This window comes from Plecotus auritus (genome assembly GCF_963455305.1).
Source record: "Plecotus auritus genome assembly, chromosome: 1".
Taxonomy (NCBI): domain Eukaryota; kingdom Metazoa; phylum Chordata; class Mammalia; order Chiroptera; family Vespertilionidae; genus Plecotus; species Plecotus auritus.
In genome coordinates this window covers 32,343,239-32,369,011 of record NC_137770.1, presented here as the reverse complement: position 1 = coordinate 32,369,011, position 25,773 = coordinate 32,343,239, and the positions used below count along the sequence as shown (strand labels likewise).

Below are 25,773 nucleotides of genomic sequence, written 5' to 3'. Positions count from 1 at the left end.
AATGAAAGGATAATAATATATAAAACAAATGTAACATATTTTTACTAACATGTTCTGATATCTGAGATATATAGAACCCTTACTCCTAGACCTCAGGAGTTTGCCCATTAAGAATACTTACATATCTGGCTATCTATGGTAGAAGCCCTAAATTACTGAGTTTATGCTTTCTTTGCAGGTCCAGTCCAGGTGCAGCAGCAAGGAGAACATTCTCAGAGCCAGTAAGTATGTCCTTATTTTAGATGGACTAGTGAACTAGAGCTTGTGGTTCAACAGGAATAAAAGCTAAAAATGACATTTTGGTGAAAGAATGAAGAAGGTAATAGGTAACTTTTATATCAAAATATGAATATTAGGGCTTTTATATTCTAGGATTATTAGTATCAATATAGTAATGGATATTTCCTTTATTCTAATTGTTTTTGCAAGCTAACAGCAAAACTTTGATAACACTCCTAGTTAGGTTGATAATGAGCGCCTCTATGATTCTAAGATGGGAGCCTTCTTTAATTGTCTCACTGCCAAAAAAGTTACTTAAAAACAGACTAACTGAAAATAATAATATAAATTCACTAAGAGAATCAAACTAAAAAAAGTGATTCCTAAAAGGGTACATCATAATCATTTTCTGTATGTGCATTCCTGAAAGATCTTACTTCACAAGCAGCATGTTTTAAAAATAGTGCCCTGAACCATGGATAAAGAAACCTTCTTTTATTTTTTTTGTTTGTTTGCTAATGGAAGTCATATAACTTTGTGTATTATTCATTTTTTTATTTTATAAAAAGGAACTATTTTTTATTTTATAAAAAGGAGCTATAAATAACCTGCATCCTTGAAATGATGTGATGTTGAAGGTTGTGCCTTAAAAGCTTTGGGATCCTAAGAGAAAAGTGCTGTATAAATGCTAATTACTTTAATATTATTTTCTTTCACTTAATATTAATGATATAATCCTTTCTTATTCCTCTTCTTTATCAAAAGAAGAAGTACAGGTGGATCAGACTGAAATGGGTCTATTGGATACTTATACCACTGGGAGTTTTAGTAAATGGGATGATTTATATTTCCAGTAGAATGTGTATATTATTTAACATAAAAAAATAGCAGAATCTCAGATAGGTAAAAATTCATGTTTTATTTTCTTTAATGTAAATTTTTTCCATTTCTGTATTATGAATCTGTTATCTTTGCTTGAAACCATTGAGTTGATAGGCAAGCATATTGCAATTATTTGCTCAGGACATTTATGTTAGAGTTATATGAAAATAAATGCAAACAGCCATGTTTAATCTCTATACTTTTGCGAGTTTCTACAGCATTTTGAAAGACATGGGAAAGGCTTTTCAATTATAAGAGATGTAAAGTCCTGTAGTCCTATACTAACACCTAAGGTTAAATAACCTAAGTCCTATACTAACACCTAAGGTTATATAACCTAAGGTTAAATAACCTAAGAATCATTAAAATAAAATAACAGGTATAAATTAAATTTTAAAATTATATTTTATGATGATTACTATATGATTTCCATTTTTTTTGATCCAGAGATAATAATGAATAAACTGATAATGATTATGGTGATTAGGAACAAAAATAATTTCTTGTGGAAAACAGACTTCTTTGAACCCTTTTTCACTTCTCATGGACCTTTGTGTTGCTTGGACTGTCTTTCATTTCATTTATGTTCTTACTGGCTTGTTGGCTAGTAATTATTTTGGCTGGACATCATGATGGTTCAGGTTTTTCTGATCGTGGTTTTCAGGGTGAACTTGTCATGTAGATATTCCATAGAGTCATTTATATCCATGTAGAGAGCCCATCTAACATCATAGTCTCATAATTCTGTGACTTCTGTAAGTTTAAGTTCTTTCTTCTCAATACCACTTTAGTAACTCATAATCATGCCCATAGACACACCCAGAACTCTTTCATCACTATAAGCTGTACTGTGAATTTCTGACTTCAATAATTCATTGCTTATTTAGTCTACTGCTATCTCCCTTCATTTCTTTCTTTTTTTTTTTTTTTTTTGCCATGTGTTACTATATTATAGTCATATAGACCCTATTAGCATTTCACCATTCTCTCAATGCTATGTCCTGGATGAGAGGCAGGACCTTTCTCCCACTGCACAAAATATTCATTCCCCTTATTTTCCTAGAAAATTCTTATCTGTTGAGATTCAGTTCAAGTGTGGTCTCCTCTGTGAAGCCTTCTCTGAATTTCCAGCAGGCATCATGATAGATCCTTTTTATATGTCCCTATTGTTCCTTCTACTTTAATCATTTTTCATTTATTTACTATTTATTTATTTCCTTGAGGATACTCAAGGATAACATTTCCAAAATGTAGACAACTTTTAAAAAAAACTATGCAGGCATGCCTTGTTTTATTGCAGTTCGCTTTATTGCTCTTCACAGATAATATATATATATATGAGGTTTATAGTAACCCTGCGTTGAGCAAGTCTCTCTGTGCCATTTTTCTAACAGCATTTGCTTACTTCATGTTTCTGTATCACATTTTGATAATTCTTGCAATGTTTTAAACTTTTTCATTATTATTATATTTGTTATAGTGATCTGTGAACAGTGTCTTTGATGTTACTATTGTAATTATGTTGGGGTTCCACTAACCATATCCATATAGGATGGCAAACTTAATCGATAAATGTTGCATGTACTGACTGCTCCAGCAACCAGCCATTCCCTCATCTCTCACCCTCTCCTTGGGCCTCCCCATTCCTTGAGTCAACAACAATATTGAAATTAGGCCAACATGGCCTCTAAGTGTTCAAGTGAAAGTGAGAGTCCCATGTCTCTGACTTTAAATCAAATGCTAGAAATGATTCAGCTTATGAAGAAGGCATGTTGAAAGCTGAGATAGGCTAAGCTTATTAAGCAAAATAGTTAGCCAAGTTGTAAATGCAAAGGAAAGGTTCTTTGAGGAAATTAAAAGTACTATTCCAATGAAGACATGGATGATAAGAAAGCAAAACAGCCTTATTGCTGATTGGAGAAAGTTTTAGTGGTCTGGATAGATGATCAAACCAGCCACATATTCTTAAGCCAAAGCCTAATCCAGAACAATTCTGTGGAGGCTAAGAGAGGTAAGAAAGCTGCCGAAGAAAAGTTTGATAACAGAAGTTAGTTCATGAGGATAAAGGAAAGTAGCCATTTCCATTACATAAAAGTACAAAGTGAAGCAGCAAGTACTCATGTGGAAGCTGCAGCAAGTTAGATGATCTAGCTAAGATAATTAATGAAGGTGGATACACTAAACAACAGATTTTCAATATTAACAAAAACTTCTATTTGAAGAAGACGCCATCTAGGACTTTCATAGAAAGGATAAGTCAATGCCTGGATTCAAAGCTTCAAAGGACAGGCTGACACTCTTGTTAGTGACTAATGTAACTGGTGGCTTAAAGTCAATGTTACCATTCATAGTTAAGAATTATGTTAAATCTACTCTGCTTGTGCTCTATAAATGGAACAATAAAGCCTGGATGACAGCACATCTGTTTGTAACATGATTTACTGAATATTTTAAGTTTTTTGTTGAGACCTACTACTCAGAAAAAAAGGTTCCTTTTAAAATATCAGTCATTTACAAGGCCCCTGGTCATCCAAGAGCTCTGAAGGAGATTAACATGGTTTTCATACCTGCTAACACAACATTCATTTTGAAGCCCAAGGATCAAGGATTAATTTGACTTCAAATCTTATTATTTAATAAATACATTTCATAAGGCTATACCTACCGTAGATAGTGATTCATCTGATAGATCTGAGCAAAGTAAATTGAAAACCTTCTGGAAAGGATTTGTGATTCTAGATGCCATTAAGATCATTTGTGATTCATGGTAAGGGTCAGAATATCAGGAGTTTGGAAAAAGTTGATTCCAACCTTCATGGGTGACTTTGAGACGTTGAAGACTTAGGTGATGGAAGTAACTGCAGATGTGTGGAACTAGCAAGAGATCTAGAATTACAAGTGAAGCCTAAAGAGGTAGCTGAATAGCTGCAATCTGATAATAAACTTGAACAGATGAGGAATTGCTCCTAATGAATGAGCAAAGAAAGTGGATTCTTGGGATGGAATATACTCCTGGTGGAATATGCTGTTTTGTAGATTGTTGAAATGACAACAAAGGATTTAGAATATTACATAAACTTACTTAAAAAAGCAGTGGCAGGGTTTAAGAAGATTGACTCCCATTTTGAAAGCAGTTCTATGGGTAAAATGCTACCAATCAGCATAACATGCTACTGAGAAATTGTAAAAGGAAGAGTCAATAAATATAGCAAACTTAATTTTATTATTTTAAGAAATTGCCACAGCCACTCCAACCTCCACCAACCGCCACCCTGATCAGTTAGCAGCCATCAACATCAAAACAAGACCCTTCACACCCTAGCCAGTTTGGCTCAGTGGATAGAGCATCAGCCTGCGGGCTGACGGGTCCCAGGTTGGACTCCGGTCAAGAGCATATGCCCGGGTTCTGGGCTGGATCCCCAATATGGGACATGCAGGCGGCAGCCGATCAATGATCAATGTCATCATTGATGTTTCTGTCTCTGTCTCCCTCTCTCTTCCTCTCTGAACTCAAAAAAAAAAAAGAGACAAGACCCTTCACTAGAAAAAAAGATTATGATTCTCTGAAAGTTTAGAAGATGGTTGGCATTTTTTAGCAAGAGCAAAACAAAACAAACGAACCCATAATCTAATTAAAAATGGGCAAAGGACCTGAATAGACATTTTTCAGAAAAAGACATGAATGGCCAACAGGTACATGCAAAGACGCTCAGCATCACTAATCATAAGGAAAATACAAGTCAAAACCACAATGAGTTATCACTTCATGCCTGTTAGAATGGCTGTCTTCAGAAAGACAAGAGATAACAAATGCTGGCAAGGAGTGGAGAAAAGTGAACTCTTGTCTGCTGTTAGTGGGATTGTAAATTGGCACAGTCACTAAGGAAAATAGTATGGAGTTTCCTCAAAAAATTAAAAATTGAAATACTGTATACCATCAATTCTACTTCTAGGTATTTATCCAAAGGAAACAAAATCAGTATCTCGAAAAGATAACTGCACCCCTGTGGTCATAGCAGCATTGTTTACAAATGGAAAGAGTTAAATGCCCCTCAATGAATGAATGGATAAAGAAGTAATGAGATAGATAGATAGATAGATAGATAGATAGATAGATAAGATAGATAGATGATAGATAGATGATAGATAGATAGATAGATAGATAGATATTATTCAGCCATAAAAAAGGAGGAAATCTTGCCATTTGCAACAACATAGATAGACCTTGAGGGCATTATGATAAGTGAAATAAGTCAGATAGAGCAAAGTAAATTCTGTATGATCTCATATGTGGAATAAAAATAAACTCAAAGAAAATTGATCATTTGTGGTTACCAGAGGTCCAGAGGTGTTGGGTTGCGGAATTGGATGAAGGTAGTCAAAAGGTACAAACTCAAAAGGTATAAGATAAATAAGTATTGGAGATGTAATATACAACATGACAACTACACTGAGTGGCCAGATTATTATGATCTCTGAACACATAATAATCTGGCCACTCAGTATATATATATTAGAGGCCTGGTGCATGAATTCGTGCATGGGTGGGGTCACACCAGGCTGGCCAGGGGGAGGGGATATGGACGGTTGGCCCGCCTACCTGCCTGTCGAACTCCTGGTCGAGGGGACAATTTGCATATTAGCCTTTTATTATATAGGATATACACTGAGTGGCCAGATTATTATGCGTTCAGAAATCATAATAATCTGGCCACTCAGTGTATAGTTAACACTACTGTGTAGTGTACTTGAAAGTTGTTAAGGCAGTAGAGTTCATATCACAAGGAAAGAAATATTTGTATCTATGTAAAATGATAATGTTAACTAAACTTACTGTGGGAATCATTTCACAATATGTGAAAGTCAAATTATAATGCTGTACATTTTAAACTTACACAGTGCTCTGTGTCATTACATCTCAATAAAACTGGGGTTGGGGGGACAAAAACAAAATTAAGCCAAGAGAATAAATCTCTTTCTCAGTCTGAGGAGTCTTCAGAATAAGATATAGGGTTATTAGTCAAACTACCTAATTTTCTGACTTATTTGCTTTCTGACACTTTTTAGTAATATCAGTGATCCCAGAGAAGTCTACAGGCATATAAGAACCACATTCTTACCCAATATCAGCACATGTTATTCCACAAGAAGCCAATATTATACCTAAAGCAGCTAAGGCATTGTCATTGTAATTTCATGAAACTTTCAAGTGATTAGTTATTTAGCCTTGGGGGCATTATGTAACTCATCTGCTATTCTCTGAATCATAGCACGTAGCACCTTCCCTACTTAACAGGGCCTTTTGTAAAGATTGAAGTAAAGAGGCTTGAGAAAGGAAGAAAGAAATACAGAATTTCCTTTGAGTGGTCAGGATTTTGATTGTTGTATCAAGGCCCAATTTTCCTACTTTTTAAAAATTAAGTTATCTAACAATCTAGGAACTGGTGCTGTGTTTTTTCTTAGAAAAGAAACTGATGGTCTAAAATGGGTTCTGGAAGAAGCTCCTTGCAGTACTTCATCTACTACCTCACTTTCCTCATCTGCAAAATAAAGATAATAAAAGAATATTTTGCACATAGGAATAGAGGTTTAGATGTCCTGATTTGAATTTTAATGGGTTCAACCCTAGTAATTCTCCTTTATTTGTTGAAATTTTGCCCACTAAATGTAAAAGGTCTGGCATCTTTTTGAAATCTTCAATTTGGGGTTGATCTCCTTGAGATCTTCAATATTCAAATTAGCTATAAGCTCATTACAAATAGGGGAGTCTTTGGGGATTTCAAGGAAGGAAACCATCAGGAGAACATTTCATGTATTAATTCCATTTATATAGTACATTCTGCCTATCAAGTTAGCAGGAATGACATTACAGAGGAAGAAAAACTGTTTCTATGTTAAACGTCTGAGGGTGACAGTTATAAAGGACACGACAGAGGATTATTAGAGATACCCACCAATGGGTAGTTTTTTTACTGCAATGAAGAGATTGTATTTCAGTGGTACAATTTAAGTGTGATGTAGTGTGAGGAAGGGATCCAACTTAATTTCTTTTGCTTGTAGATGTCCAGTTGTCCCAATGCCATTTGTTAAAGAGATTGTTCTTGCTCTTGTTGAATGGTTTTAGCATTCTTGTCAAAAATCTCTTTATTATAGGTGTATCGGTTTATTTCTGGACTGTCATTACCATTCTGTTGATGTATATGTCTATCCTTATGCCAGTCTTACACTGTTTTGATTATTATAACTTTGTAAGTAAGTTTTAATTTTAGGAAGTGAGAGTCTTCTAACTTTGTTCTTTTTCTATATTGCTTTGCCATTTCAACTGAATTTGAGGATTGGCTTTTCTATTTCTTGGAAGAAAAAAAAGAAGTCTTTGGAATTTTGATAGGTATTGCAATAAAACCATGGATTGCTTTGGGTAGTATTTTTATCTTAATATTAAGTCATCTAATCTCTATTCCTTTGAATCTTAACTTTTGCACTCACTTTTATGTTCTATGCCAATTTGTGCATTTTTACAATGAAGTAGGCCATGGCATGTGGAGATTCCACTCCCAGTCACAAAGTAATCTGTATATTTCATCTCTGGAGGAACTTTTATCACACATTTTCTTGCCTCAGAAGTGAAACCAATATATCAATGTCAAACTTAGGACTAGTATGGTCTGTGCCAGACTCTAGGCTCCTCTCCGCAATTTCCTCTCCATCCACTTCAGCCAAGGCCCAGGGCCAGGCAGGCCATTCCAATCGCCAGTCCTGCAATAGGCTACCCTGTGGCCAGCAGTGGAGGCGCGGGCCCTGTGCCCACAGTGTGACTCAATTCCTGGGAAGGAACTCTGCACTATAGCAGTACCCAAAATGCCTCTATGCAAAGATTTGGGGGTGAGGGCTTAGAAAGGTATTGGTGTGTACACTGTCTTTGATACTAACAGTCAATGGGTCTTTGAGGAAGTTCCTAGAATGAATAGTAATTTCTAAGTTTTATCTTCCTAAACAAGAGTTTTCTGGATTACTAAAGTTATGCTGATGAAACAGTAGAATAGTAAAGCCATGTTTCAATTCTCAATCTAATGTAATAGCTAACGGTAGTTATCTAGCCAGAAATATCCCCAGGGTACAAAATAATTTATCTGCATCCTAATATGGTGAAAAGGCATCCTGTTTTATTTAACTATGTGTAGAATTCTATGCTAATTTCTGAAGATTCTTATTTGAATAAACTATAATATAAGTAAAATAGTGGCTTTGGGTTTTGAGTTATATAAAGACAAACTGACTTTCTCCTTTGAATACATTAAGAGAGTTTACTACTTGCACAGCAAGAAACTGGAATAATGATTCAGTTGAGTAGTACTGAAGTAAGGGATTTCCCATGGCTTTCTTTTGAAACTGACTTAGCATTGCTCTTCTTTTCAAACAACTGTTTTCTCCCAAATTGTTTTGTCAAAGACTAGCACATTCATCCCATGTTTCTAGTGGGCTTTTAATTTTAAAATAATTTTATCTTAAAGACATGTTTATTTGAAGACATTATTATTTTATTGGCGATATTCATTACATAATGGAACAGGTTTTATTGGGATGCAGAGAAGATAAATGTTATTTATCTATTAAATGAACTGAAAATTTTTAGGTATGTTAGTTTATCTGTAGCTCCTAAATTTGTGAGGCTTTGCTTTTTATACTTTACTAAAGGCCCGGTGCATGAAATTTGTGCACAGGTGGGGACCCTAGGCCTGACCGGCAATCAGGGCTGATCAGATTTCCCGCCTCCCCGCCTCCCCCTTCCCTCACCACCCACACACCACCACTGCAAGGTTCCCCACCTCCCCCCTCCTCCTTCCCTCACCACCTATGTCCGCCACCACCCACCCCCAGTTCCCCATCCCAGCCTGGGGCCCGGCCCCAATTGGGCGATTGGGACCTGCTGGCTGGGGAGAGGGACCAGGAGGTTGGCCAGCAGGCCTCGATCAGGTGATCAGGGCCTGCCAGCCAGGGGGAGGAGCCAACTGCCACCATGGTGGGCAGGCAGCAGGCCGATGTGGGCCTGCCGGCCAGGGGGAGAGACAAGGGGGTGGTCAATGCGCCTCATAACGACTGATCGTTCTAGTCGTTCCATTGTAACAGTTGTTTAGGCTTTTATATATATAGATTTGTAAGTTTGCTAGCCTTATGCTAAAAAACTGAACTTTGTGGGTTTTAGGACTCTTCCCATTGATCTTAATACTCCAATATTCTAGTTTTCAGAAATGTGATTAAACTTTAAAATTATTAGATAATGACTTATTTACTTATAACCTTACTTATATCTCCTTCTTGTTCACATACTTTTAATACCCATACATAAATATCAGATATTCCCTTTTTGTTGTTGTTAATCCTCATGGAGGATATTTTTTCCAGGGATTTTTTTAGAGAGATTGGGAGGGAGGGAGAGAGAGAGAAAGAGAAAGACTTCGATGTAAGATAGATACATCTATTGGTTTCCTCCTGCACACACCACAACCAGGGTTGGGGATCAAACTGCATCCCAGGCACATGCCCATGTTCTGGAATCAAAACCCGAGTCCTTTGATGTGTAAGCTGATGCTCTGACCACTGAACAACACAGGCCAGGTTAGATATTCTATTTTTGCTGTTGTTATTTTAACAATAGTGATCTTAAATATCTTTAAGAAACCTATCACCTCACTACCATCAGGTTTGATAAATATTATTTCTAATGATAGATGCAGTCCATTAAAACTCCTTAGTATTTAAAATATAGGTCTCAAGTGTCAATTCTAATTTAAGGAAGCAATGAAACAATTTTCAGTAAGCAAATTTGTGTTTTAACAAGTCTATATCCTCTAAATTGTTCTGTTCAAATTCAGGTTTATACATAAGCAGGACAAGTGATTGCAGTTTTAACATATTTTGAGGTACAATGAAAAATCTGCAAGTCTCAAACACCTATCCTCATTGTCTCACCTTATAAAAGAAAATGTGCTGTAGGTTTAACTACCTATGTGCAAATCTTGGTTTCTCTACTTACTAGCTGTATGAACTTGGGCAAGTGCTCATTATCTCTATGTCTCAGTTTCCTTTTCTGTCAAATGAGGATAGTATCTGCCTCATGGATTATTGTATGGATTAAACAGCTAAATGCTTGGTATATAATATTAAGTAAATGAGTAAATGGTAGCTGATATTACAGTTATTACTACTAGTACTACTAGTATTACTGTTATTGTTATAACAATTGTTTTTTTAGCGCAAAGACATTGTCTTTTTTAAAAAAACTACTACTTCTATGAAAGTCTGTTAACTGGTTGGGGTAACAAATAAAGCATTTAGAATTCATTAATCTTAGATAAATTTATCAGATAATTTGGCTGCTACCTCTGAGAGACAAGTTTTAAGACAAGGGGTGGGTACATAGCTATTATCCTATACTAGAGGCCCAGTGCATGAAATTTGTCCACGGGGGTGGGGGGAGGGGAGCCTCAGCCCAACCTGCACCTTCTCCAATCTGGGAGCCCTATTGCAATCTAGGACCTCTGGCTCCTAACCACTCACCTGCCTGCCTGCTCTAACCACTCTGCCTGCCTCCCTGATCCCCCTAACTTCCCTCCCCTGCCCACCTGGTTGCCCCTATTAACTTTTTTTTTTAATCTTAACCCCTTCACACACAATTGTATTTGATTTCCTTATTGGCTTCTCCCTGTCACACAATTTTTCTCTCTCCTTTATGTAACACTTTTTCCTACTGACTCATCATTTATAAACTTTTCTTTCCTCCTTATTTCCTACTTCTGTTCTATCATCCTTCTTCTCATCTTTCTCCTACCCTCCCCACATTCCTTCTTTCCTTTATCTTTACCCCTGCCCTCCCTCCCCTTTTCCTTCCTTCCCACCTTAATTTTTTTCTTCACTTCCTCAGACCTGCTTTGCTCCCTCCCCCATTTCTTCCTTCTTCCCATTCTTTTAAGCTCTACTGGCTCCCCTTTAAAACTTTTCTTCCCTCCCTCTTTCTCTCTCATCCACATTCTTCTCTACTTAATTCCACAGTTTTAATATCTATCTACCTGCCTAATTATTCACTATCATTTATCTTTTTTCTTTTCTGACTCCTACTTTTAAAATCTGTCCCCAATACACAACTATATTTGATTTTCATTATAGCTCCTACAGTTCACACACACATGCTCTTTCCTTCTTTAACTCTGCTCTCTGCTGACTCCTTTATAAAGTTCTTCCCTCCCTCCTCTTCTTAAAGTTTCCGTTGGTCGGGGAGGGGGGGGGGGCATTAACCCCCAGCCCAGGGCTCAGCCCCGGCTAGGTGTTCACCACCCCCCCTTCTCCACCCTCCCTGCCACTGCCCTGCTCCCATTCCCTGCCCGGGATGCCCAGCGCAGCAAGGGTGGCCAAGGCCCGCGTGGTCCGGGCACTGCTGCCGCGAAGTAGGAGCGCCTCCACCCAGAAGGCCTTGGACAATCCTCCACTCCATCCTGGACCTGTGGGAGCCTCCCAGCCAATGGCCGCCACTGCCCTCCTCCTGGGTCTGGGCAGGGCTCCCCACTCCGTACCACCTGCGCCCTGCCCCTAGCCAGGTGCACCTACTCCACCCCCCACCCCTCCCCACGGTCACCACCCCCTTCCGCATGCAGTTTCCTTCCCTTTTCCATTCCTGTGTCTTTTTCTTGTTCCCTTTCTGTATTTCTGTTTCTCCTCTCGGCCTGTCTGCATGCAGACCTGCCTTCCTCTCCCTCTCCTTTCTTATCCACTCCTATCATATCCTATCCTACCCCAGGCCTTACAGCTGCCTGCGCAGAGGGCGGGGATGCAGCCTGCTGATCCTGTCGTGACGTGATGCTGTAATGGACAAATTTGCATATTCCTCTATTTTTAGATTAGATAATAAAACCCTAATATGCAAATCGACTGAATGGTGGAACAACCAGTCGCCATGACACGCACTGACCACCGGGGGGTGGGGGGGGGGCAGATGCTTAATGCAGGAGCTGTCCCCGACCAGGATGGAGGCGACCTGGAGGCAGCGGCAATTGGGGGGGGTGGGCAGCCAGCAGTTTGACGCCAAGCCAACAGCCAAGGCGGGTGCCACCAGGGGCCTCCCAATCACCCCGCCTGTCGGTTGCCCCACAGATGGCCCTGATCGCCAGCCAGGCCTCGGGACCCTACCCTCTATATTTGGAACAGTCTCTTAGATTTAAAAATTAAAACCTGGCAAGGCTACTCTAACACTGAAAAAAACAGGATGATGCAGCGATGACATGCATGGACTCTGGCTTGCACATTTTGTGGTCAGCCCTGATTCTGACACTTATAACTGTGTGACAAAGCCAATTACTTAACTTCTCTCTGCTTCAGTTTTTCCATCCATAAGGTAGGAAAAATGGTACTACTGCCTCAGAAGGATCATGTTATGTTCTACTTTTTATAATCAGGGCAAAAAAAATGTAGCTGCCCATACAACAGCAAGATGCCTTTCACCTGTATGAAAATTATGGTCACTGGTGCATACAGCATCCCAGATTGCGAGAGGGGTGTCCGACTGCCGGTTTAGGCCCTACATCCCCCGAGGGGTCCCAGATTGTGAGATGACGCAGGCCAGGCTGAGGGATTCCCTCTCCCGGGCACGAATTTTGTGCACCGGGCCTCTAGTTAGAATATAGGTGAAAAGGAAAAGCCTAAAAGAAGACAGGTCAAGGTTGGATACTTCTTTTATTTTTTTAATATATTTTTATTGATTTCAGAGAGGAAGAGAGAAATAGAAATATCAATGATGAGAGAGATTTATTGATTGGCTGCCTCCTGCATGCCCCTATTGGGGACTGAGCCCAGAACCTTGGCATGTGTCCTGACCAGAAATAGAACCAAGACCTCCTGGTTCATAGGTCAAAACTCAACCACTGAACCACACTAGCAGGGCTAGATACTACTTTTAATCAATCACTCCCTCCTTCTTGAAACAATTACCTACCTTCCTTGGTTTTGTTCTCTTCTTTTAAACTATCTATTTTCTTTTTCTCCAGCTGTTACCAATGAGTTTGGGTTCTTGTCTCCTGATATATAAAATAATTTGACCAAGGACAATGATAAAAGCAAAGGCAGATTTATTGAGGCTCTGCAGAGGGCTAGAACACTGAGATAGAGCCTCAGATTTCACACCCCAACTGTGGTGCATAGAGGTTTTTATTCCTTGGGAACACGGAAGTTGCTGGCATTAACCAATCACTGGATAGGTTGTCTTTTTTTTTTTTCTTTTTTGGAACACTGATGTCCAGGTATACATCAGCAAAGCAAAGTGTTCTGAGATTATGCAGCACTTACTATGGGATGTAGGAAGGGACTTTCCCAACTAGATATTGAGTTTGTCTCTGGGGTTTGTGGCTTCTCTTAGATCTAAAAAACAAACTTGAAAGAAGTCAGGGTGATTCCTGGACCATTGTTTTATAGCTATCTATTGATAACTGCAGGGCTTAACTCAATCAAGCAATTTTGGGGAAAATTTTATTCTACCTGTTTCACAGCTTCTTTGATGACTTCTACTTTTAGTCCATTCATTCAATATCAGTGTTATTTAGAGTTCTCTCAAGACCTTGCATTCACACTTCACATTCTACATAAGTCATCCACCCACAAAGCTTCAGTAAATTCATCTTTTCCCTAAATTTCAGAGTTATATTTCCAATAATCTATTGTAGATCTCTTTGTAGATCTCTTCTTGGATACTCCACAATTTTCTCATATTCAACATCACCAAAACCAAATTTATAATCTCATATCTCATATTCTTCACATATCTCAAGGAATGACATCACTATCCATCTAGTTGTCCAAACACAAAATCTTTACAGTGTTTTCCTGTCCCTCTTCGTTCAACCACTTTTATCTTTCTAAAATGCAAAACGAAACCTTTCATACTCACTTAATGACTTTTATTCACTTTTTAATAGCCTCTTATTATTCTTAGATAAAGTCTCAACTCCTTAAAATTGCTTACAATCTAGTTTTTGCTTACCTCTAGTTTTACTTCTACCATTCCCATTAAATTCAGTACTCCAGCCATATGAAACTTTCAGTTTACAAGTAGTTCTCTCTTTCAAAAGATGTTGTTCTCCCATCTCTTCCCCTGGATAACTCCTACTTATTCTATATTTCTTCTCATAGGCTTTCCATCACTGCCCAAATATGAATAAAGTATCCTTCCTATGTTCTTTTTTAGTGCTCTATAGTTTTCATACTTTATTGCAAGCCTTTTTCCAGTATAGTACTTTTCTGTTTCCTCTATTCCACCCTAAGCTCCTTACAGGTACCTCTTATCTTGTTCACTGGTACTATTCCCAGGATCTAGCATAGTAACTGTCCCTCACTAAATGGGTTCAATGTGTGAGAATGTAAATAAATGAGAAGAAAACTTTAGGAAAGCAGAGCAGGCAAGGAACAGTAGAACATTCAAGTAAGAAATCAGAGTTGGAACTGAGAAGGAAAATAATAAACATTAGCAAAAATCTCCTTCTTACCAATACTATTTTTTTAACTGCTCCTTCCCTTCAAATTATATCATGTTTTCATTCTGCCCTTATCCCTTTATACATTCTGCCCCAGATTCAGGACCAATAACTACCTCTTGCCTGGAGTATTTTATCATACTTTTTGGTTTTAGTCTTATTCCCTTTAATCTGTCCTAGATAAATAAGTCTTCTAGTTAATTTTCTTATACCTTGCTCCTAAAAACATGAAGTTTTTTCTTTATGATTCCCAGTAAAAAGAATTATGAAATAGTTCTTGAAGAAGTATGATAAATTTTTGTAGTCTTATTTTTAGAAAAATTTTCCTAATTCTCTTCTGCTACAATCCCTTACCATCTTAATTGACTGAATTATACAACTGCAATTTATTAACTTACTATATTATACAACTGCAGTTTATCATCACTTATTCAATTTTTCTTTAGACAACTAAAGACAATTAGCAGTTCACTTCCATAAGAATTTAGTGAGATACTATTTATAAGCACCACCCTTCTTAACTTCCTCATCTAATATCCTAAATAAATCAACTATTATATCTTTCATATACCCTTATGAAAGTTCTCATTTATGAAATTTAATAATTTCATACACAGTATTTACCTTTGATTTAAATTGTATCCCACTTGTCTTATTTTCCTAGATTATCACTTTTTTTAATATGAAAAAAATGTGATTCATTTATCAGTTTCAGTCAACCTTTTTTTTAAATATATTTTTATTGATTTCAGAGAGGAGGAGAGAAGGATAGAGAAATAGAAACACCAATGATGAGAGAGAATCATTGATTGGCTGCCTCCTACACGCCCCCACTGGGGATCAAGCCTGCAACTTAGGTATGTGCCCTGACTAAGAATCGAACCCTGACCTCCAGCTTCATAGGTCAACACTCAACCACTTAGCCATGCCAGCTGGGCCAGTCACCCTTTTTAGCCTCCTCATTGTCAATATTGTATATTGGTATAGCTAAAATCATTGATAGATCATGGAATAGGAGGTTCCACACCTCTGTTTCCCATGGAGACACAACAACATATGGACCAAAACACATTTATGAGAAATCCAGAAACCAGTTAAGAAGTTGCAATACTCCAGGTGAGCACAAAGCCAAGAACAGCTGCATTAAAATGGGAAGAGCCTTTTCATTTTACCTATGATTTTCATTTTACCTATGATTTCTCCTCTACCAAACCAGCACAGATCACCATGATCAGCAGAGAACACCAGGCTTGCAGCCTGTCGCTTAAGGGAGAATGGGAGAGAAAATGGAATGTGCATCCAACAGTTCACGTTTTCAGAAGGCTGCCTAAGAAACTTGTTTCTGTGTTGCCTGACTGCCATGGTTTGGTGCCTGGGGGCCACTGAAAGCAAAGGAGAATAGGGACGGCTTGACAGCCTGAAATGGTGTAGAGGCTGCCATGGCTCAGTGAAATGGGGAGAAGGCACCCAAGTCACTGCTTCTCCTTTGGGAGGAAGGGAAAAGAGTAGAGCATATGTCCCAGGGTTAGGTTTTTTGGGGGGTCGCCCAAAGAACTGGTTTCTATTGCAGCTGACTCTAAGCATGTGAGCCAGCATGCTTTGGATGCCAGGGGGCCACTGAGAATAAAGGAATGTAGAGTGGCCTGCAGCTGCAGCACCTGAAGGAGTAACAGATTGTGAGCTCCTGAAAAAAGAAATAGGGCAAGTCTTTGGTTGGGAAATTACACACACAGCCAAGAGAAAAAACTTTCATAGGCACCCAGAACCTCTAGCCGGCTGATTGCTGAAAATCTTTCTTTATATGAAACCAGTTTATGAAGACTGGGAGATGTAACTATTTTTCCAAATGCATAGTAAACTTAGCAAAAGAATTAAGAGACACATGAGGAAACAGGGAAATGTGGCCCAATCAAATGAAAAATCTAAATTTCCAGAAACAAACTCTAAAGAAGGAGAAATCTATAAATTTCTTCTCAAAGAATTCAAAGTAAATTTCTTGAAGCTACAGGAGAACACAGCCAACTATGCAAAATCAGGAACTATGCATGAACAAAATGGAAATCTCAACATAGAGTTGGAAACTTTAAAGAAAAGAACCATACAGAAATTCTGGAACTGAATACTATAATAACTGAACAGAAAAATTTACTGGAGACATTCAATCAGACTTAATCAAGTAGAAGAAAGAACTTGAAAGAAAGATCATTTGAAATTATCAAGTCAGAGGAGCAAAAAGAAAATAAATAAGTAATAAAAAAAATTAAAAAAAGGAAAGAAATTAAGAGAAGTGAAGAAAGCTTAAGGGACTTATCAGATAACATCTGATAAGGGAGAGAAGAGAGAAAAATGTATAGAGAACGATCTGAAAAAATAATGGCTGAAATCTTCTCAAATCTGAGGAAAGAAATGGACATCAAAATTCAAGAAGCTCAAAGTATTTCAACTAAGATGAATCCAAAGAGTCCCACACTAAGACATAAGATAATTAAACTGTCAAAAGTCAGAGATAAAGAGAAGATTTTGAAAGCAGCAAGAGAAAAGCAACCAGTCATGTATAAGGGAGCTTCCATAAGGTTATCAATGTCTTTCTCAGCAAGATACTTTCCAGGCCAGAGGGAGTGGGATGATATATTCAAAGTGCTTAATGAAAAAATCAGCCAACCAAGTGTACTGTGTCCAACAAGGCTGTTATTCAAAAATTAAGGATAAATAAGTACTTTTGTAGATAAACAAAAGCTGTCGAGTTTATCAGCAGTAGACCTGTCTTACCAAAAAATGCTAATGACAGTCTTGCAAATTGAAACAAAATGACAGTAAACATCAACACAAAAGCATATTAAAATATGTAACTCACCAGTAAAGGTAGATATATAGACAAACACAGACTTCTATAATATTGTAATAATGTTACATAAAGCACTTTTAATTATGTCATAGAATTTAAAAGACAAAAACATAAAAACACTATAAGACTATGTTAATAGATACACAATATATAAAGATGTAATTTGTAACATAAATAACAAAGTAGGAGTGGAAAGATGTAAAAGAGTATAGTTTTTCTATATGATTGAAGTTTTAGCATGAAATAATAAAGATTAAAGCAAAAATAAATGAAATAAAGACTTAAAAAATAGAAGAAATCAACAAAACTAAGTTGGATTTTTTTAAAAACATCAACTAATTTCACAGACCCTTAGCTAGACTAAGAATAAAAGAAAGGAAACTCAGTAATTAAAATTAAAAATGAAGAAGTAAATACTACAACTGATGCCACAAAAATAAAAGTAATTATGAAACTACTGTGAATACTTATATGTCAACAAATTGAGCAACCTAGAAGAAATGGAGATTGAATCAGTAATCAAAGCCTCCTAACGAAGAGCCCAGGACTAGAGGGCTTCACTGTTGAATTCTGTTATAGAATTAAAACCAGTTCTTCTCAAATTCTGACAAGAGTTTGAAAAAGAGGGAACACTTCTTAATTCAATAACAAACAAAACAATTTAAAAATGGGCAAAAGACTTGAATAGACATTTCTCCAAAGAAGATATACAAATGCCAACAAGCATATGAAAACATGTTTAACATGACTAAACATAAGGGAAATGCAAATCAAAACCAAACCTATTAGGATGGCCACTACCAAAAAAAACAAATAACAAGTGTTGGTGAGGATGTGGAGAAATTGGAACACTTGTATACTATGGTGAGATCGTAAAGTGGTGCAACTATGGAAAACTGTAAGGCAATTCCTCAAAAACTTAACAATTAAACTCTCATATGCTCCAGCAATCCTACTTCTGAATATATATCCAGAAGAACTGTAAACAAAATATGAATGAGATATTTGCACACCCATATTCATTGCAGCATTATTCACAACTAGAGGCCCAGTGCCCAAATTCGTGCACCAGTGGGGTCCCTCGGCCTGGCCTGCCATCCCCCAAGGGGTCCTGGATTGCAAGAGGGCACAGGCCAGGCCAAGGGACCCCACCAGGGCCAGGGAGAGATGTGGGAGGTTGGCCAGCTGCGGAGGGACCCAGGGCGTGCCCAGCCCATCTCGCTCAGTCCCAATCAGCCAGACCCACCCCAGCAGCAAGCTAACCTACCAGTCAGAGTGTCTGCCACCAGGTGGTTGGTGCACGTCATAGCAAGCAGTTGAGCAGCCTTAGCATATCATTAGCATATTTTGCTTTGATTGGTTGAAAGGCTGACCGGTCGACCAGACACTTAGCATGTTAGGCTTCTATTATATAGGATAGCCAAGATAATGGAAGCAACTTAAATGTCCATCAATGAATGAGTACATACATGCAATGTAGTGTTATTCAGCCTTTAAAAAGAAGGAAATCCTGCCCTATGCTACAACATGAATGAACCTTGAGACATTATGCTAAATTAAATAAGCTAGTCACAATACAGCAAATACTATATGAGATATTATCTGAGATATCTGAAGTAATCAAACTCATAGAAACAGAAAATAAAATGGTGGTTTCATTATTGTTCCATAGGTAGAGAGAGTTGCAGTCACACAAGATGAAAAAGTTCTAGAGATCTATAGTTAACAAAAATGTGTACACTTATAAATTGTTTAGTGACTAAAATATGTATATTATTAGATTTACCAGCTGTGTACTAATGACTCTTAATATATGCATATATGTTCTTTGGTTAATCTCTTCCCAACCCCCCCCTCTGAGGTCTCTCAGTCTGTTCCATGCACCCATGCCTCTGGGTCTATTTTGTTCATAAGTTTGTTTTGTTCATTAGATTCCGCATGTAAGTGAGATCATGTAATCTTTGTCTTTCTCTGTCGGGCTTATTTTTATGGCTATTCCTGATATCCCTTTTCCAATTTCTATTGTGTTAGTTCTGGCTTTCTTTGTCTTTTACCCTTACTGTTGTAATGGCATACTAACTTCTCTGTCTTCATTCTCTCTTCCTTCCAATCTAACATCAGCCAAGTATTACATTTTTAAGTAACACTTAAAATATATATATTTTTTCCTCTTTTAAAAAATATGTAAATAGCTTTCCATTTTCTACAGTACTAAGCCTTCACAAAATTTGTCCTTAATTAAATTGACCAGCCTTATTCCTTTTATATATTTTATCCTCTCTAACCTCATTAGGCAATTCCTCATTCTCTAAAAATATTTACATACTTTGGAATCTACATCATTTTGTTCATTCTGTTTCAAATGTTTCTCCCTTTTTATGGTTTAAAGCCCAACTTAATTGCCATCTCCTCTGTGAAGCTTTACAGTTTGTTCCATCAGGAATATTTATTCACCTTTTTTTTTTTGCCATCAGTCATAGTATTTAGTTTTTACATTAAAACATAAACATTTATGGGTGTATGGTTTTTTTTACTTTATCTTTAAAACACAGCCTAATTTGTGTATTTCATCAGACTATGGAAAATAGGAATCTCAACTTATTTATCTCAAAATCACTCCCTAATGTTTAATAAAGTGCCTTATATAGAGTATTCCATTCATATTTAGTAAACGAAGTGAAGGAAAGAATGTTCCCCTTGTGACTAAAATTCTGGAGATCTGGTCTTTTCATCTTGACCTACATCTATTTAGACATGTGACTTTGAACTAATCTTTTAACTTTTCTATGGTAGAATTTGTTGCCTACAAGAAATCTATGTGTGTCACTTCCATGCTTAAAAACTTTAAAGTGTTGGCTTACATGATAACATTATGCATGTGAATGTTTTAGGGACCTCCATGGTCTGGTTTTAATTACTTTTCTAGCCTCAATTCCCACTGATGCCCACTAAGAACTAAGTGTTCTAACCATACTGATCTCTACATTCTTTTTTAAATATATTGTGTCCAGTCTCACTTTGGCTGCTGTGTCACTTAAGTCCTGGCAGGAGTCAGATGACACACTCAAACAGGGTAATAAAGGAGAATTTCATGAAAGAACATGTCACAGTGTACAGATTATATGTTCTAGAATTGTGTGCCTGAAACCTGTATAATTTTGTTATGCAGTGTCACTCCAATAAATTAATAAAAGAACAAGTCACACCTGACTATGGGAGATAAACTACTTTTCCTCCTTTTGGCCTTACAATTTTCCTATAGGTTAAACCTCCTGATCTCAAACATAACCTCTAAGAATTTACTTACAGTGTTGTTTATAGTGTTATCATTTAATCTTAAACTTGGTAGTATATACATTGAACAAATGTAATTTTTTCCCTGACTACAGAACCTTAGCTAAAAGTGATTTTCATATTTTTTTATTCTTTGTTTTCTTTTCACTACTACATTGACTGACCACTTTTTAACAAAAAGGTAGAGGAAAAACTTTTGTTTTCATTGTTAACAAATGTTTGCAAGTTTTTTAAAAATGGACAATTCTAATAAAAAGCACATTGAAATTATTGACCAGAAGAAGGCTTAAAATTGTATGTAATATTTGTCTATACAGCCCATCTTCTTTGTCAGTGTGTATATTCTATCTAGATAGACTGATTAAAATCAAGCATTTAGAAACTCATTCAACAGAAATTTTCTATGTGACCACTGTGTGCACATCATTCTTTGGCTTTGCTATTAAGACACTTTTTTCTTTCTTAAAGAAGTGATACTCTAGTTGAGAAAACAGGCATGTATATAAATAAGTGTAATTTACTGTAAAGTAAGTAGTTAATACAATACGCAATGAGAATCCTAAGATACAGTATTTTATAGTGCCTTTGTGTAGAAAAAAAAAATGGTATGGCCATGCATTTGCTTCACAAAGTAGGGACTACTAAAAAAGGTTGGGTGTTTTTATTTTGAAATAATTTCAAACTTCAGAAAAGTTGCAAGAGTAGAACAAAGAATTACAGTATATCTTTTACCCAAATTCCCCCAAATGTTAGCATTTTGCCACATTTGCTTTATCATTTCTCTATATATATTAATATCGATATTTTTCTGAACAACTTGTGAATAAATTATAGATATGATAATTTTACCCCCCAATTAATTCAAATTATTTCCTTTTCTAAAGGAAAAGAAGACAAAAAGTAAAAAATAAAAATATATATTCTTACATAACCACAGTACTACAGTTATCCAAATCAGGAAATGAACCTTGCCATTATACTGTTATGTAATCTTATTCAAATTACATTTTCCCAGTTTTTCTAATAATATTCTTTATAGCAAAAGGAAAACAACCGTTTCCTTCTTCTGATCTGGGATCCAGTCATTACTTACTTTTAGCTATCATGTGTTTTAGGCTCTTATCTGGAGTAATTCCTCAGATTTTCTTTGTCTTTCATAACCTTGACATTTTGAAGAGTATAGTCAGTTATTTTGTTGAATGTCTATCAAATTGAGACATTTCTGATATTTCCCAATGGTTTGATTCAGGGTAAGCATTTTTGTCAGTAAAACCTCATATGTGATATTGTGTCCTGAGTGTATTATATCAGGATGCTCCTGAGATAATTTTGTTTCATTACTGGTGACATTAACTTTGATCACTTGATTAAGATAGTGTCTACCAGGTTACCCCACTGTAAAATTACTATTTTTCTTTATAGTTGAGTATCTTGTGGTGATATACATTGAGACCATATAAATATTATTTTTCTTGAGGTTTTCACCTTCTAGTTTTGGTATCCATTGATGATTTTTGTCTGAATCATTTATTACAATGATAATTGCCAAGTAGTGACTTCCTAATTCCAAAATTTTCTCACTTACCATTTGGCATTCTGTTGTAAGGAAGAATTTTATTTAATCACTTGTTTATTTATATTACTACTAGAGGCCCGGTGCACGAAATTTGTACACGGTGGTGGTGGGGGGGTGTCCCTCAGCCCAGCCTGCACCCTCTCCAATCTGGGACCGCTCAAGGGATGTCCGACTGCCTGTTTAGGCCCAATTGGGCCTAAACAGGCAGTCGGACATCCCTCTCACAATCCAGGACTGCTGGCTCCCAACTGCTCGCCTGCCTGCCTTCCTGATTGCCCCTAACCGCTTCTGCCTGCCAGCCTGATCACCCCCTAACCACTACCCTGCCAGCCAGATTGATGCCTAACTGCTCCCCTGCCAACCTGTTTGCCCCTAGCTGCCCTCCCCTGCAGGCCTGGTCCCCCCCAACTGCTCTCCCCTGCAGGCCTGGGTCCCCCCCAACTGCCCTCCCCTGAAGGCCTGGTCAGCCCTAACAGCCCTCCCCTACAGGCCTGGTCCCCCCCAACTGCTTTCTCTGGCAGGCCAGGATCCCTGCCAACTGCCTTTCGCTGCAGGCCTGGTCGCCCCCAACTTCCCTCCTTCTGCTGGCTTGGTCACCCCTAACTGCCCTCCCCTGCAGGCTTGATTGCCCCAACTGCCCTCCCCTGCTGGCCTGATCACCCACAACTGCCTTCCCTTGCAGGCCTGGTCCCTCCCAACTGCCCTCCCTTGCTGGCCATCTTGTAGCAGCCATCTTGGAAGCAGGATCTTTGACCACATGGGGGCAGCCATCTTTTGTGTTGGAGCGATGGTCAATCTGCATGTTACTCTTATCAGATAGGATAGAGGCCTGGTGCACGGGTGGGGGCCGGCTGTTTTGCCCTGAAGGGTGTCCCGAATCAGGGTGGGGGTTCCCTTGGGGCGTGGGGCGGCCTGGGCGAGGGGCCTGTGGTGGTTTGCAGGCTGGCCACGCCCCCCGGCGACCCAAGCGGAGGCCCTGGTATCTGGGGTTTATTTATCTTCTATAATTGAAACTTTGTAGCCTGGAGCGGAGCCAAGCCTTCTGCTTGCTCCGAGGAGGCAGTCATTTCTTTTGGGATTTATGTATCTTCTATAATTGAAACTTTGTAGCCTTAAGCGGAGGCCTGGGCCGGCCAGGGTGTGCGGAAAGCTTGGCTTCCTCCATCGCCGTGGGCAACCCTAGACTCCTGCTCTTTCCAGCTCCGTGGCTGCCGCCATTTCTGTTTGGTTTTATGTATCTTCTATCATTGAAACTTTGTAGCCTTGAGTGGAGGCCTAGGCCGGCAAGGGCAGGCGGAAAGCTTGGCTTCCTCCATTGCCGGGGAAACCCAAGCCTCCCTCCTGCTCTCTGTGGCTGTAGTCATCTTGGTTGGGTTTATTTGCATATTCGCTCCTGATTGGCTGGTGGGCATGGCTGGTGGGTGTAGCAGAGTGATGGTTAATTTGCATATTACTCTTTTATTATATAGGATATGCTAATTGATTCTTATTCTCATTTTATTAAATGGTCTAGAGGCCCAGTGCACAGATTTGTGCACCATTGGGGTCCCTCGGCCTGCCCTGCAGGGATTGGGCCAAAACCGGCTCTCCGACATCCCCTGAGGGGTTCCAGATTGCAAGAGGGTGCTGGCCAGGCCAAGGGACCCCACCGGTGGACAATCGGGGCCAGGGAGGATCCACAGGAGGGCTCCAGGTGTGTCCTGCCCATCTCACCCAGTCCCGATTGCCTGGACCCCAGTAGCAGGCTAACCTACCAGTTGGAGCATCTGCCCCCTGGTGGTCAGTACGCATCATAGCGACTGTTCAAATGGTCAAATGGATAGTCAGACACAGCATATTAGGCTTTTATTATATAGGATTATATAATCTGTTGCTCTCCTAATTGATTTTGATTAAGTTTTCCCAGCTTTAGCCAAAGGGAGTCTTTTCAAATTGACTCCAAGATCCTTTTGGCATTTTCCCATCATTATTGAGTACTTCCTTACCAAAAAAAAGTTGTGAAGGAAGAATAGTAACTTCCCAAGAAAATAAAAAGGTGAAAGAAAATTTATTCTAGTCAAAAAGAACATAAACTGCTAAGGCAGGAAAATATGAAATAGTATGGTATATTCTAATATCTACAGTGGAAATAATTTTGTGAGTGATGGAGTAATGAATGATGAAGCTGAAAAGGAAGCAAGAAAGGATTTTATGTATTACTAGAGGCCTGGTGCACAAAATTCGTGCACACGGGGGGGAGTATGTGTGTACATCAGTGCAGCCTGCACCCTCTCCAATCTGGGACCCCTTGAGGGATGTCCTACTGCCCATTTAGGCCCGATTCCAGTGGGATCATGCCTAAACGGGCAGTAGGACATCCCTCTCACAATCCAGGACTGCTGACTCCCAACTGCTCACTTGCCTGCCTGCCTGATTGCCCCTAACTGCTTCTGCCTGCCAGCCTGATCACCTCCTAACCACTCCCCTGCCAGCCTGATAGACACCTAACTACTCCGCTGCTGGCCCGATTGCCCCTAACTGCCCTCCCCTACAGGCCTGGTTCCCCCCAACTGCCCTCCCCTGCAGTCCCGGTCACCCCTAACTGCCCTCCCCTGCCAGTCATCTTGTGGTGGCCATCTTGTGTCCACATGGGGGCAGCCATCTTGTGTGTTGTAGTGACAATCAATTTGCATATTACTCTTTTATTAAATAGGACTAGACGCCCAGTGCACGAATTCACGTGGTCCCGCCCACCCGCAGTGCCCCGCCCACCGTCCCACCATGCTCACAGCCCCACCCACCTCCGCCAGTCTTTGGTCCTTATGGCATTAGGACCACAGGCCTTTTATAATTTAGATTCTAAGTAATTTGAGTTTTATCCTGTGGCTGATAATGAACCTATCATATAAATTATAGAGCACACATTTTGTGACAACAATGCCCTGTTTTATAATCTTGATGCACAAAAATCGCAAGAATACTTTTCTTTAATATTTCTTTTTATAATTGAATTTATTGGTATAACTCTGGTTCACAAAACTGTACAGTTTTCAAGTATGCAAGTCAGTAAAACATCTGCAAACTGCATTGTGTGGCCATCACTTCAGACAGTCTCTTTCTGTCCCCTTTTCCCCCACCTTTGCCCACCTCCACCTATTCTCCACTTCCCTTTCCCTCTGACTATCACTATACTGTTATGTGTCTATGCCTCATACCCATACAACTCTAAAAAAAATAACACAATTCTTTCAGCCATCGTTTCTAGGTTTTATCAGAATGCTGTAAGGCTCATTATTTTGAATAAACAAATAGAAGAAATAAAACTATTATTGAAACAATACAATAAATTATTTTCAAATATGCAAAGTGTCCTGTATTCCTGAGCCTCAGAACACTACTGTTACCAGTGTTTCCTAAGAGCTTTATACCTGATTTCACTTAATTTGAGAGCTTTACATGGAAGA

The 25,773-nt window shown here is 38.6% G+C and overlaps 1 protein-coding gene across 23 annotated transcripts in view; it reads left to right on the top strand.

Moving 5' to 3' along the window:
• GPHN (gephyrin) overlaps positions 1 to 25,773 on the top strand; it is a 439,592-nt gene that overhangs the window by 318,451 nt on the left and 95,368 nt on the right. For all 23 annotated transcript variants that reach the window (XM_080684045.1, XM_080684039.1, XM_080684042.1 and 20 more), the window contains one exon: positions 179 to 221. In XM_080684045.1, coding sequence (XP_080540171.1) covers positions 179 to 221 — 43 coding nt within the window. The remainder of the gene's footprint in view (positions 1 to 178; positions 222 to 25,773) is intronic.